Below are 12,492 nucleotides of genomic sequence, written 5' to 3'. Positions count from 1 at the left end.
ATTTTGTCCCAAACAACCTTAATAACGGAATAACACAGACGCTTAACATTCTCTATACTGTCAACTTCTTCAAAATCTTGTACACAGGGCCTGCCTGAAGAAATTGAATTGGTATCAGTGACTGATTCATCTAACTGTTATGAGAACATGGGTGACAGACAGGCAGAGGTAACTTAAGTGGGTCTGTTGTGACATCAGTAGTGACTCAACTTATCATCACCCTATCTCCACAGCTATGGGCTATACTGGCTTAGGAGGGAGGAGGGAGACTGGGCACATCTCTCAAGAATCCTCACTGACAGATCACTGAGCTCATCTATCACTACCACTCCTGCCCATTTTATCTGCTTCTTCCGTCAGCGGGAGTTAAGTGGTAGAGGATACCAGCAGAAAAGAACTTTGTGTTGTTGGGTAGAGAAGGGGATAATGGTCAAGTGATGCAAAGAGGAAAGATGAGCTAGGAAAGGAGTTTGGCAGCAGCCTTTTGGATAGCCATAAGTGCATGTTTGTGGCAATGATGGAAAGAAGGAGGCAATTTCCACTAGCCACCCCTCCTCTTTCAAAACAGGTGTGTCTGGGATCTGCCCAAGTTTTTGCTCATTTGTAGGACAAGAGCCAACATGGCTTTTGATTCAGTGAAGCATAGGCGCCCTTGAATTAATGCCATCGACTCTCACTCCAGAGGTATTTATAGATGTTCTTGGGGTGTGGGAGAAGGTTGGGGGGGCGGGATGGACACACTGTAATTAGCAAGCCACATAAATTAAAAGCACCTGAGCGTCAAATTTATCAGCGTCCCTGTGCTGAAAAATGGTGGCAGGGCACTTTGAACTAAAGCTAATCGAACCAGCTTTAGTTCAAAGCACTTCACTGCTTTTTTTCAGCATGGGAATGCTGATACATGTGATGCAGGAGGCTGTTGGAGCATGTTAATTTCCATGCCCCAGCAGACTCGATTAACTGAGTCTGCTCTGATGTGCTGGATTTACAGCACATCAGAGCAGCCTCGCTGCACATCTATAGAAGCCCCAGGAGTCCAAGATCCTCACCTTGACAATCCCATGTAAAAACCTCCCTCCTCCCAGACTGACCTCTTTGGGCGCCTCAATCTGGATGAACTCCTCGTAAATTTTCTTGGCCTTCTCAGCCATCTTGGCAGGTGACCTGGTTCTCTTATAATCCTCACATGCAATCCAGAACTCAATGTTCTCCTCACTGAACTCAGATCTCAGGAAGCTCCTGAAGCTGGCAAGGCCATCTACACAGGGAAAGAAGTAAGAAGACCTTTTCCAAATGCATTCCTGTCTTTTGGGAATCAGTGGGGAGAAAGAATTTGGGGGTGGAGTAGGGAGGGTAGTCTGTGAGTGAAAGAGTAAACAGGAGTCCTAGGTATTTGCTTCAACACGGGGCAGAGGTTGAGGGAGGACCATATCACCATGTCATATTACATTAGGGGCCAAACAATGCATTGCACAATGCACCCACTTCAGCTGTGATGCTGTGGGTGATCATTGAATCAGGAGCCAGGAGAAGGTTAAAGTCCTCTGACCATTAAATGCAACAACAGATGCCACCTCACAAAGTAGCTTTTCTTCCACCAGTCACATTTGGCAGCTCAACAGGTGAGAATTACTTGGCTTGCACAGCTGGATTTGAAATGATTGTATCTGTGATGATGATAGCTCATCTGGATGTATTAATCCATGGGGAGATTTCACATGTGAACCCAGATCCTAACTGGCATATCTCACTTGATCTAGCCCATGGATATACTGAAATGGCTTTTAAGTAGGTTTAGAGGAAGAAATATGAATATATTAATGAACTGGGGAGAGGGCAGAGAGGGCATGTGTTTATTTGCCTGACTCAGAGGGAGAGGCAGTATTATGTCTGACAGGGTATGGAATGGGGGTGAGTGAGTGTGACTTTATGGACAGGGAAGGAATATGCAGGTGAGTTTCATGGAAGAGGTAGGACATTATGATGGTGATGGGGAGAGCACTGGGAGATTGGGAATAAGGAGAAGCAGAGGTTGGGAAGGGGACAGAGAGAGAGGTTGAGAGAGGCTGAGAACATAGGACAGACAGTGAAAACTTGGGGAAGGAGGAAAAACCACATTGGGGAAAAGAGGGATGAAGAGCGGGAGAGCTCAGTTGTACACAGCATTTGGACATGAGTTCAAGGGCAGACTGAAACACCTAGAACATGATAAGAAACATGGCAGAAGAGGAATACATGGAGCAATGGAAGTGAAACAAGGGAAGAAAGCAAGAAGCAAAAAAGCCTGAAGTAGAAAAGTTTTTCTATGATAGAAGTGGCCCTCAGCCTGGCTGCATTTCTGCCTAAAAGGGCAGGGATTCTCCCTCATTTATGCTGTACAGTGCCCAGCACAATGGGGCTTCTTTCCTGATGGGCTGCTTCACAGTTTGCTGTTAGTTGTAGTGAGTGCAGAGGGTGCAAGAAATAACCACACAAGGACTGTGTGTTTTCAGAGGGGCAGGGTGGAAGGTCCTAAGGAGTCTTTCTCAAGTCCCATAGCTGGCAGTGCTATTGTTCTGACCCTTTTCCCTTGTAGCATCTCCACATTTTTTTTTTCAGTACTTTGGTCCTGGCACTTGAAATCCTGCCACTTTTGGATAGTGCCCTTGTGGGGGTCACTGTTTAGTCTAGCCACATATGGGATTATTTTACTTTTTCCTTGCCAATTCTTCTGCTATCTGGGTCAATTTGACACTCTCTAGCTGCATGCTGGGCATTAGAAGAAGGCCTAGGGTTGCTGCAGCAAGGAATTAAGTAAACAAACTCCTGCTGGAAACATTAACATCCATGCCTTTTATTTTTAACTGCAATGCCCAGTGCTGTGTCTACAGGCAACTGGATTGACAGATATCTGGATGCTAGAAATGTATTTTGGGATGCTGCAGGAAGCAGGGGTCACAGTCAGTGCACTGTGTTGGGAAGCATACTCATCTGGTCAAGGGCTGAGGCATTTCCTCCATGGTTTTTTCTCCTGCCCAACAACTGGCCCCATTGCTGCCTTAACTGTAATTACTTCTGTGCAGAACATCCTGTGTGAATATTTAAAATGTAAAATCCTTGAAAAAGAGAAAGTTCCACATCACTGGGTACATTGACATGAGATGAGATGCATCCATCCAGAAAAAGCACAGACCAACTGCAGATGCTTCCTCAGCCTGATGAAGGGTGTTTGTGCCCAGAAACTTGCAATGAAGAATTTTTTCCAACTGTTTGAGTTGGTTTAAAAGATATCAGATTTACCCAAAGAACCTTGTCTGAGATGCTTTACTGCACATTAGACTAATCTAATGTGCAGTAAAGCATAACTGTCTACACATATGCAGCAATTACTGTGCAGTAGATTAATTTAACATGCTGTTTTCTAGATAGATACCGGTACTAGAAAAATGGAGAATTAACTAATGTCTTGTACTGCACATGTAATCACTGACTGGGAGCAATTTGCTTCTGGTCAGCCTAGGCAGCAGGAGGCCACAGGGGGTGGGGAGAGCTGTCCTGGCTCACAGGACGTTGCCTGGCAGCCATGTGAAGATCGAGACCTGCCCTGATCTCCATGTGGCTGGGAGAATTGTCTTGACTGCCAGGCAGCTGCCTCCCCATCATGTGCAGATCAGGATGGGTCCCAATCTCCACATGGCTGCCAGGCATCTGCCTGGCAGCTGGGACAGCTCTCCCAGCCAGGACAGCTCCCTCCCGCCACTTTCCCTCCAGGCTTGAAACCAGCCTGATCTCCTTCTGACTGGGACAGAGCTGCCTACCAAGCCAGAACAGCTCCTCTGCCCTCTGGAGCTCAGGGCTAAGCCCCGTCCCCTGCCAGCCCAGGGCTGGCACCTGGGGGACCATGGAGCTCCTTCTGGCTGCTGCAGTCAGGAAGAGCAGGGCATCAGCTGCCCTGGACTGGGCTATTCCTGTCAGGTTCAATTTGCTCCCAATGGGGGCGTGTGTGTAGACATGTGGCAGGGAGCAAGGTAATAACCCTGAATTTTCTGTCTAGGAAATTCAGGAGCATTAATTGCATGTGTAGACATGCCCATGGTAAAGAAAGAATGGCTAGCTTGTGTGTGACATTATAGCATTCACAGCTATTAAAAGCAGAAAGGCCATATTGCTCATCACAAGTGGAGACTCAAGACGGTCCCCGGAGTCCCTCATGTCTGAACGAGAGAGTGCTAAGTGAGGTGTTTCAGTCTCCTCTCCCCTTCCTGCTCCTGGCCCTCAATAGCCTGCATAGCTTCTTGCTCTCATCTTACTTCACTCTCACACCCTCCCCCACTTCATAGCTATGAGCAGGAGGCCCACAGAGAATGGCCTGGACACACAGGAACTAGGAGCCAGGCAACGCCATGCCAGCTGTGTGCTGCCGGATGCCTCTGAGCTCCAAGTAAGAGTGCTGGCCACTTCCAACAGACCATGGGAGATGCTTCCTTCACTGTGGGGGAATGAGAGCACCTTCTGAGCACCTTTTGGGAGCTCTGCTCTTCTGCATACAGCACAGAGCAGTGTAGCGGAGTGAAAGGCTTCTGTAAGGCAGAGCAGAGACTTTCTACAGCTTCCTTAACTCCATGTACCAGTCACCTACACAGTCTGGTACATTGTGTTAGATGAGCTCACAGCCTTGGGGTTAAGAGGCTGCAGAGTAGGGGCATGCCATTCCTTATCCACATATCTGGCACCCTTTTTTACAGGGCTTTGAACAAAGCAACTTCTAATCTCAAACACCAGTTGTGAGCATCTCACAGCAGAGAGCAAGGACTCGCACCTTCTTGGAAGAATGTCAGTTCCCATTACAGCTATATTAATTCACTGACTGCTACATTATCTCCAAGAGGTCTTTGCTCCTGAGAGAAAGGCCAGGATGTCTGTGTTTATTCAGGGTAATGAGGGACCCAGGCAACTTTCATAGAGCTGGCAGGATGCAGGAGCCAGGGGCCAGGAGCACAAAGGAGAGGGGAGGCGAGGGAAGGCTAGCTATCAGTATCTACCAGTCTCCTCCCAAGCTACAATACCATTGCAGTCAGCATGAGCTACAATCTGGTAGCCTTGACCAATCTGGCCTGGAGACTTAAGGATATTGGTTAGCTCCCTTCTGACAAGTGATCTATCTTCTGGCCTGGCACACAAAGAATTCAGGGTAACATGTGTGGGTGCACTGGAATAACTGATCTTAAAGCAGTCACTGGAAGCACTGGCCAACACAGTCCCTAGTGTCAATGGGCCTGCTGGAGACATCACTACTTGTTCCCACCAAGAGATGCAGCAATTGATGGGGCACAGAGGCTGTGCATGCCTGCATGTGTTTGTGTGTATCAGTGTGTAGAAAGCATCTGACTGTGAGTGAGCCTACATGAGAGTGAGTACATGACTCTGATGGCAGCTCCTACCACATTGCCCCAGAGACAGTTCCTCTTTTCCCTCACCCGTATGACTTCTAGCTGCAAGTCCCAGGATCCCGGTTAGAGATGCAGATGCAACCTGATGGAGGTTTTACCAGCAAACCTCATCCCGCTCAGCCACAGAAAGAGGCCTTGAACTCCTCAAGAGAGCATCTGTAAAAACCACTATCATCCATAAGTTGCAAATTTGTTTTCAAGACAAGAAAAAGGAAAAGGTGTAAGTTTAGTTCCTGGCTGTGGAGCGACTCAGCCAGGCCCCAGCACTTCACAGCTGTCTGTGTCTTTAACACAAGTCAGAAGCTAGAAAAGGCCGACAGAAACCCCTGAGAAAGGCTAACAGTGATTCTGCTAGAAGAATGCCCGCCCTGCCCCAGATGGGCCTGTCTACCCTGACTGGAGGAAAACAAGTGCTAATTTGTGAGCAACAGCCAGGGCTTGCCTGCAAGCAGCGAAAACAGTTTGAAATCTGGAAAGTAGCCAGCGGAAGAAAGAGGCAACATAACATTTATAGTCAAGGGCACATGTGTATGATAAAAAAACAGAGTTTGGGCCAGATTAATGGATACCAGCTCGCAGGGCTGGGGAAAGAGGAGCCAAACGTTGTAAAGAATCAGTGACCCATGCTTCAAACTTTTCCTCTCCTTCCATCCAGATAATGTTCTGGACCTGAACTTGGCTTTACACACACTGTATTGAAATGCGTGGCCCCATTTTAGTCAAGGAGAGTAGGGTTGGGGCTGGAGTCCTTCCCCACCAACCCCAACCCTTCTCTTGGGTGTGTAGGATTTCTTCTGCATTTGTAGATATAAATGTGAACTATACATTTATAGATTCATAGATTCATAGATGCTAGGGTCGGAAGGGACCTCAATAGATCATCGAGTCCGACCCCCTGCATAGGCAGGAAAGAGTGCTGGGTCTAGATGGCCCCAGCTAGATACTCATCTAACCTCCTCTTGAAGACCCCCAGGGTAGGGGAGAGCACCACCTCCCTTGGGAGCCCGTTCCAGACCTTGGCCACTCTAACTGTGAAGAAGTTCTTCCTAATGTCCAATCTAAGTCTGCTCTCTGCTAGCTTGTGGCCACTATTTCTTGTAACCCCCGGGGGCGCCTTGGTGAATAAATACTCACCTATTCCCTTCTGTGCCCCCGTGATGAACTTATAGGCAGCCACAAGGTCACCTCTCAACCTTCTCTTGCGGAGGCTGAAAAGGTCCAGTTTCTCTAGTCTCTCCTCGTAGGGCTTGGTCTGCAGGCCCTTAACCATATGAGTGGCCCTTCTCTGGACCCTCTCCAGGTTATCCGCATCCTTCTTGAAGTGTGGTGCCCAGAATTGCACGCAGTACTCCAACTGCGGTCTGACCAGTGCCTGATAGAGGGGAAGTATCACCTCCTTGGACCTATTTGTCATGCATCTGCTGATGCACGATAAAGTGCCATTGGCTTTTTTGATGGCTTCGTCACACTGCCGACTCATGTTCATCTTGGAGTCCACTAGGACTCCAAGATCCCTTTCCACTTCCGTGCCACCCAGCAGGTCATTCCCTAGGCTGTAGGTGTGCTGGACATTTTTCCTCCCTAGGTGCAGCACTTTGCATTTCTCCTTGTTGAACTGCATTCTGTTGTTTTCTGCCCATTTGTCCAACCTGTCCAGGTCTGCCTGCAGCTGTTCCCTGCCCTCCGGCATGTCCACTTCTCCCCATAGCTTTGTGTCATCTGCAAACTTGGACAGAGTACATTTCACTCCCTCGTCCAAGTCACTGATGAAGACATTAAAGAGTATCTGTCCAAGGACCAAACCCTGCGGGACCCCACTGCCCACACCCTTCCAGGTCGAAACTGACCCATCCACCATGACTCTTTGGGTGCAACCCTCCAGCCAATTCGCCACCCACCGGACTGTGTAGTCATCCAAGTCACAGCCTCTTAACTTGTTCACCAGTATGGTGTGGGATACCATATCGAAGGCCTTCCTGAAGTCCAAGTATACGACATCCACCCCTCCTCATGTGTCCAGGTGTTTTGTAACCTGGTCATAAAAAGAGACTAGATTGGTCAGGCACGATCTGCCTGCCACGAACCCGTGCTGGTTTCCCCTCAGCATAATTTGTCCTGCTGGGCTCTCACAAATGTGAGCCTTGATAATTTTTTCAAAGACTTTGCCAAGGATGGAGGTTAGACTGACTGGCCTATAGTTGCCCGGGTCCTCCTTCCTCCCCTTCTTGAAAATGGGGACCACATTGGCCCTTTTCCAGTCCTCCGGAACTTGGCCCGTGCGCCACAAGTGTTCAAATATTCCCGCCAGTGCCTGTGCAATGATGTCGGCCAGTGCCTTCAGCACCCTCGGATGGAGCTCATCCGGGCCTACCAACTTAAAGGCATCCAGTTCTTCCAAGTGACTCTGCACCATCTCAGGGTCTATGCATGGAAGTCTGGCGCCTTGCTGTAGTAATATTTAGTAGTAATATCAAGGGGGTGACATTGTTTCTCTGGTGTAATGGGGATAACAGCTGAAGAGTATTATCAAAGAGAGGCATTGCTGAACAAGGGGCTAGGAATATGGAAGCTGAAAGATATTACAAATAAAACAATAAGCAATGATTATAGATTGATAGACTAAAAGACAAAAAGGACCATAGAGATCATCTAGTCTGACTTCCTGCAAAACACAGGCCATAAGACTTCCCTGAAGCACTGACAGTTCCTGTCTGGTTAGAGATCTGGGTGGAAGTAATCTCCATATGAAAGAGTCATTTCGTTCAGGTGATTACAGGGCCTGGTAAGAAGGTTAAAAGCACCAATTTGTTAAATTAGTCTTTACCACAGAAGCTGTTGTGAGACCCACCTCAGACTTGCTCCTTCCAGGTAAAAAGGACGTGAGATGCTGACAGAAACTGTGTACAGAGAAAAGGAAGTCTGGGAGTGAGGAGATGGTACGTGCCCAAGTGTGCATTGGGAAAGTAAGGTGCTTGGAGTTCTAGAAACTTTTACCATCTACTACAAAGAAGTTTGCTTTCCCAGAGATCAGCTTTGGCACTGAAATTTTGGGTTGGCTGGAATCCCGCCCCCCCCCCCCCCCCACTTTGGCAACATGTTGGCAAAAATGAGAGCTTGAGAGACTTTCCTTGTTTTAAGAGCTGGAAAATGGGCTGGTGCTTGAAATACAAGGCAACAAGCTGAAGGAGGTATATAGACTGGAGGTCTGAGGGAGTTACTGTGCAAAGGAGGGCATGAACTGCTCTCACATGCAGGAAGGATGCTATGAGCTGTGCTTTTGTGTTACCTGTCTCTAAGTGCAATTTCTTTATTCAGGTAGAGTCTTCAGCAGCCCTCTGGACAACATGTTCTCCTCAAAGCCAACAAGTATTGAGGTGCATTAAGATAGGTAGTAAGTAGTTCAAAGTCAAATGGAGCAGTTGATTTTTTTTTTCCTTAGACACTCCAGTCTGTGGGTAGTGATACAGGCTGCAAAGGATGTTGGGTCAGTAGGAGAAGGGGCAGGTGATTTGGTATTCATCTCTGAGAAGTAGGGCTGAGGAAAGGAAGGGCAGCAGGCTCCATATGCAGACCCAGAAGGGCCTAGGGCTAAGCTGCAAGAATTGGGGATCTGCAGCTGGGGAGAGCTGTCCACAGCCAAATCAGCACACTTGAAGACTCAGATGCCTCCTGACTTACATAGGCCACGTGTGGAACTCACTGGGATTCTGACTCATGAAACCCTGCATTAATCATCCTGAAGAAATGGGATGGGGAGGGAAAACAGTGTGAAAGCAGGGCTCTGGAGCCCACACCTCCTGCTGCTGTCTCAGCAGGAACCATTTGCAATTCATGGGCTGCTTTGCACCTGCTGCGCTAGAGGGGCCGGTGCACCATGAGTCATTAATGAACGTCCTCTATCCCATGAATATTCATGTCTATTTACACATTTGTTACATTTGCTATTTCCTTCTCCCAACCTTCCTTAGCACTGTGGTGCCAAGGAGCTCAATACTGGTAAAGACTTGAGGAGAAACTTGATGCACACCTCTTACAGCCAAGGACACGCCTTCCTTTTGCAAAGGACACAATTGCAGCAACCATCCTATTCAGGGGGAGTTTGCCTGATTTCAGATCACAGCCAGCAAATTGCTTCTGTTTTCTGACTGGAAGAGAATGCTGGGTTGGGGCTGGGAGTGAACAAAGAGCATGTAGACAGCCCCCTCCCTCTGCTGTGCCTTGCCACCTTTTCCCTTTCTTCCCTCTCCCTGCCTGCCCCGAGGTAGGTAGTGTGTTCTGCAGCCTGTGGTTGTTCAAGGTTTCATCGTGGGTGTCATCAGTTTAGATAACTGGGAAACAATCTGCATGGTTGGGACAGTGTGAGCTTACAAGCATTCTGCAGCAGCTTCTCCAGGGAGTCACGCCACTGTAAAGCCTCCTCTGGCGATAGCCTGAAGGGAAGGAAAACAACAGATCACTGGCCTGTCACAGCACCTTTTCCTTCAAACACAAACAAGGAAATCTCAGTATTGAGAATGTCATCCCTGTGCCTTCTCATTAGGATGATCTGGGAGATCTTCAGAGATATCACCATCCTCTGCATTTCCTCTTCCCCTCAGAAACTTGATAAAAACATATGAAGTACTCTACTGAGTGAAACCAACAGGCCATCTAGCAGAACATCCTGGTCTCTAACACTGGCAGGAGTAGATGCTGTAGAAGAAGAGCATACAAACAAGGTATATGTAGAGTGTTCTATCCCCTGTCGTACCAGCCCTGGTGTCCACCATTATTGGTTTAGGGATACCAGGCAATACATGCCTAAATGGTCTGTTTAATATCTATTAATGGATCTATCCTCCATGAATTTGTCTAGTCCCTTTCTGAGCCTGGCTACTCTATTTGCCTCAATAACCTCCTGTTGCAATGTGTTCCACAAGTTAACTATGCACTGTGTAAAAAAGTATTTTCTCTTGTTAGATTTAAAACGGTCTCCTGCTAATTTCAGTGGGTGGCTCCTAGTTCTAGTATTTTGAGACTTAGTAAATAACAATCCCCTTTTTACTTTGTCTTCATCCTTCATGATCTCCTAGGCTAGGGACAGACATTCAAAAAGTAGGGCTGTGCGAAGCTTCGGGTGGTGATTCAATTTGGAGGAGATTCAGCCCAATTTGGTGGCCGAATCTCAAAATCTGAATGAATCAGGGGACCGATTAAAAGGTCCGGTCCAAATCGATTCAAAGTTCTCCAAATCTTTGGCAAAGATTAGGAGAACTTTGATGATTCGGACAGTCCCCAGTGGCTGCAGCAGGGAGCTGCAACCACACAGAACTGGTAAGTACTAGAGGTGGAGGAGGGGGGAGCGGGGAGGGGACCATGGGGGGACCCCTGCCAGCCCCCCAACACCCTGCACTCCCCTAGCCCCCGGCTGCTCCCCCACCCCTCCCATGGCTGCCTCCACTTGACCCAGCTCGGTACTTTAAAAAAAGCCCCAGTGCTCACCAGGTGCTGCCGGGCAGGGGGGCGATTCCCATTGCTCCCCGCTGCCCCATGCTGCCTGAGGGGCTCTGCACGAGCCCCTGTGACCCCCCCCCCCATGCTTCTCCAGCCCCCCCACGGGTGCCCTGCCTGCCAGGGCTCCGGCCCTTTAAAAAAAAAAGGCCAAGAAAAACACTGAGACTCACTGTTCCTAGTGCAGCCTCCGGGCTTTGGGAGCTCGTGGAGAGCCCCCCATGTGGCAGGGGGCAGCAGGGATCACCCCTTCTGGCAGAAGCAGTGAGTCTCAGGGTTTCTTCAGATTTTTTTTTTTCTTAAAGGGCCAGAGGTGGCCCATGCAGGGCACCCATGAGAGGGTGTGGGCTGTTGCTGAATCTCTGAATCAGATTCGGCCGAATTGAATCAGGACAGTGATTCAAATCACTGAATCAAATCACTGTTCCCTGAATCGGCCGAGTCCAAATCTGAAGCAAACGCTAGCTGCTTCTCACAGGCCTATCAAAAAGCCTGAGCCTGAATTGCTTCAATCTTTACAGGTTAGTCTAACCTGGCTAGGCTAAATCAATTTTGTAACCGGACAGACATCCCAGAAATGCCAGCACATGCCTGCAGTGGCTCAGGCTAGAAGCTGGGGAGTGCTAGAGAAGCCCTCCCTTCCCTTGCACACTACTGAGCTGAGGGAGAGGGGGCATGGCCAGGCCCTGGCTGGACACTGATTAGGGAACTGATAACAGTATTTTCAAAGTGGTTTATGTGCACCGAACATCTGTTCTGTTACAGGTTTAAACCAGTTTCTGATCACTTAAACCAATTTATGTGTAATGTCTGTTCCTAGCTCTAGACCTCCATCACCTTCCTCCTCAGTTTCCTCCTTTCCAAACTGGGAAATCCTAGCCTTTTTAGTTTCTACTGTTATGGCAATTGCTCCATACCCCTGATCATCTTGGCTGCTCTCCTCTGCACCTTTTCTTCTACATCCTTTTGAGATACAGAAACCAGAACTGAACACGGCATTCAAAATGTGGATGCACCATGGATTTGTATAATGACACAGTGACATTTTTCCCTTTGTTTTTCAATTCCCTTTTTACTGATGCCCAACATTTTATTACCTTTTTTGGTCATCGCTGCACATGGAGCTGATGTCATTAGAGAACTTTACAATGTTTCCAAGGTCTCTTTCCTGAGTCATAACAGCTAGTCCAGTACCCAGCACTAAGTATGTAAAATTGAGATAAAGTACATTGGGAAAAATAATCTTGTATATGTTGACACTGAAGTTCATGCATCATTTTTTTACCCTGTCACTTAGCTTTGTGAGATCTTTCCACAGCCCCTCCCCATCAGCCTGATACTTAACTACCCAGAACAACCATGCCTAAAATCATGCAAAGTGTCAGTGACAGATATAGGTTAAAGAGCCCAGAAGTCTAAATGAAATAGTCTTCACTAACCCTATTACACTAGAAGATCATACAAAATGAGCCCCCAAGACCTGGAATAGACTTCCTCCTGAAATAGTGCAAGCACCTACTCTGGACTCTTTTAATGCCTATCTTGTTGGGATCTTTTGAAACTAGCTGACATC

General features: G+C 47.9%; 1 protein-coding gene across 1 annotated transcript in view; it reads right to left on the bottom strand.

The window, feature by feature from the left end:
* RGS5 (regulator of G protein signaling 5) overlaps nucleotides 1–12,492 on the bottom strand; it is a 63,138-nt gene that overhangs the window by 5,480 nt on the left and 45,166 nt on the right. The window contains exons 3-4 of the mRNA XM_006276157.4: nucleotides 9,798–9,859; nucleotides 1,092–1,258 (exon numbers count right to left, since the gene is read on the bottom strand). Coding sequence (XP_006276219.1) covers nucleotides 1,092–1,258; nucleotides 9,798–9,859 — 229 coding nt within the window. The remainder of the gene's footprint in view (nucleotides 1–1,091; nucleotides 1,259–9,797; nucleotides 9,860–12,492) is intronic.

Source organism: Alligator mississippiensis, chromosome 5 (genome assembly GCF_030867095.1).
Source record: "Alligator mississippiensis isolate rAllMis1 chromosome 5, rAllMis1, whole genome shotgun sequence".
Taxonomy (NCBI): Eukaryota; Metazoa; Chordata; order Crocodylia; family Alligatoridae; genus Alligator; species Alligator mississippiensis.
The sequence above is the reverse complement of the archived record's forward strand: the minus strand, read 5'-3'. Positions and strand labels throughout refer to the sequence as shown.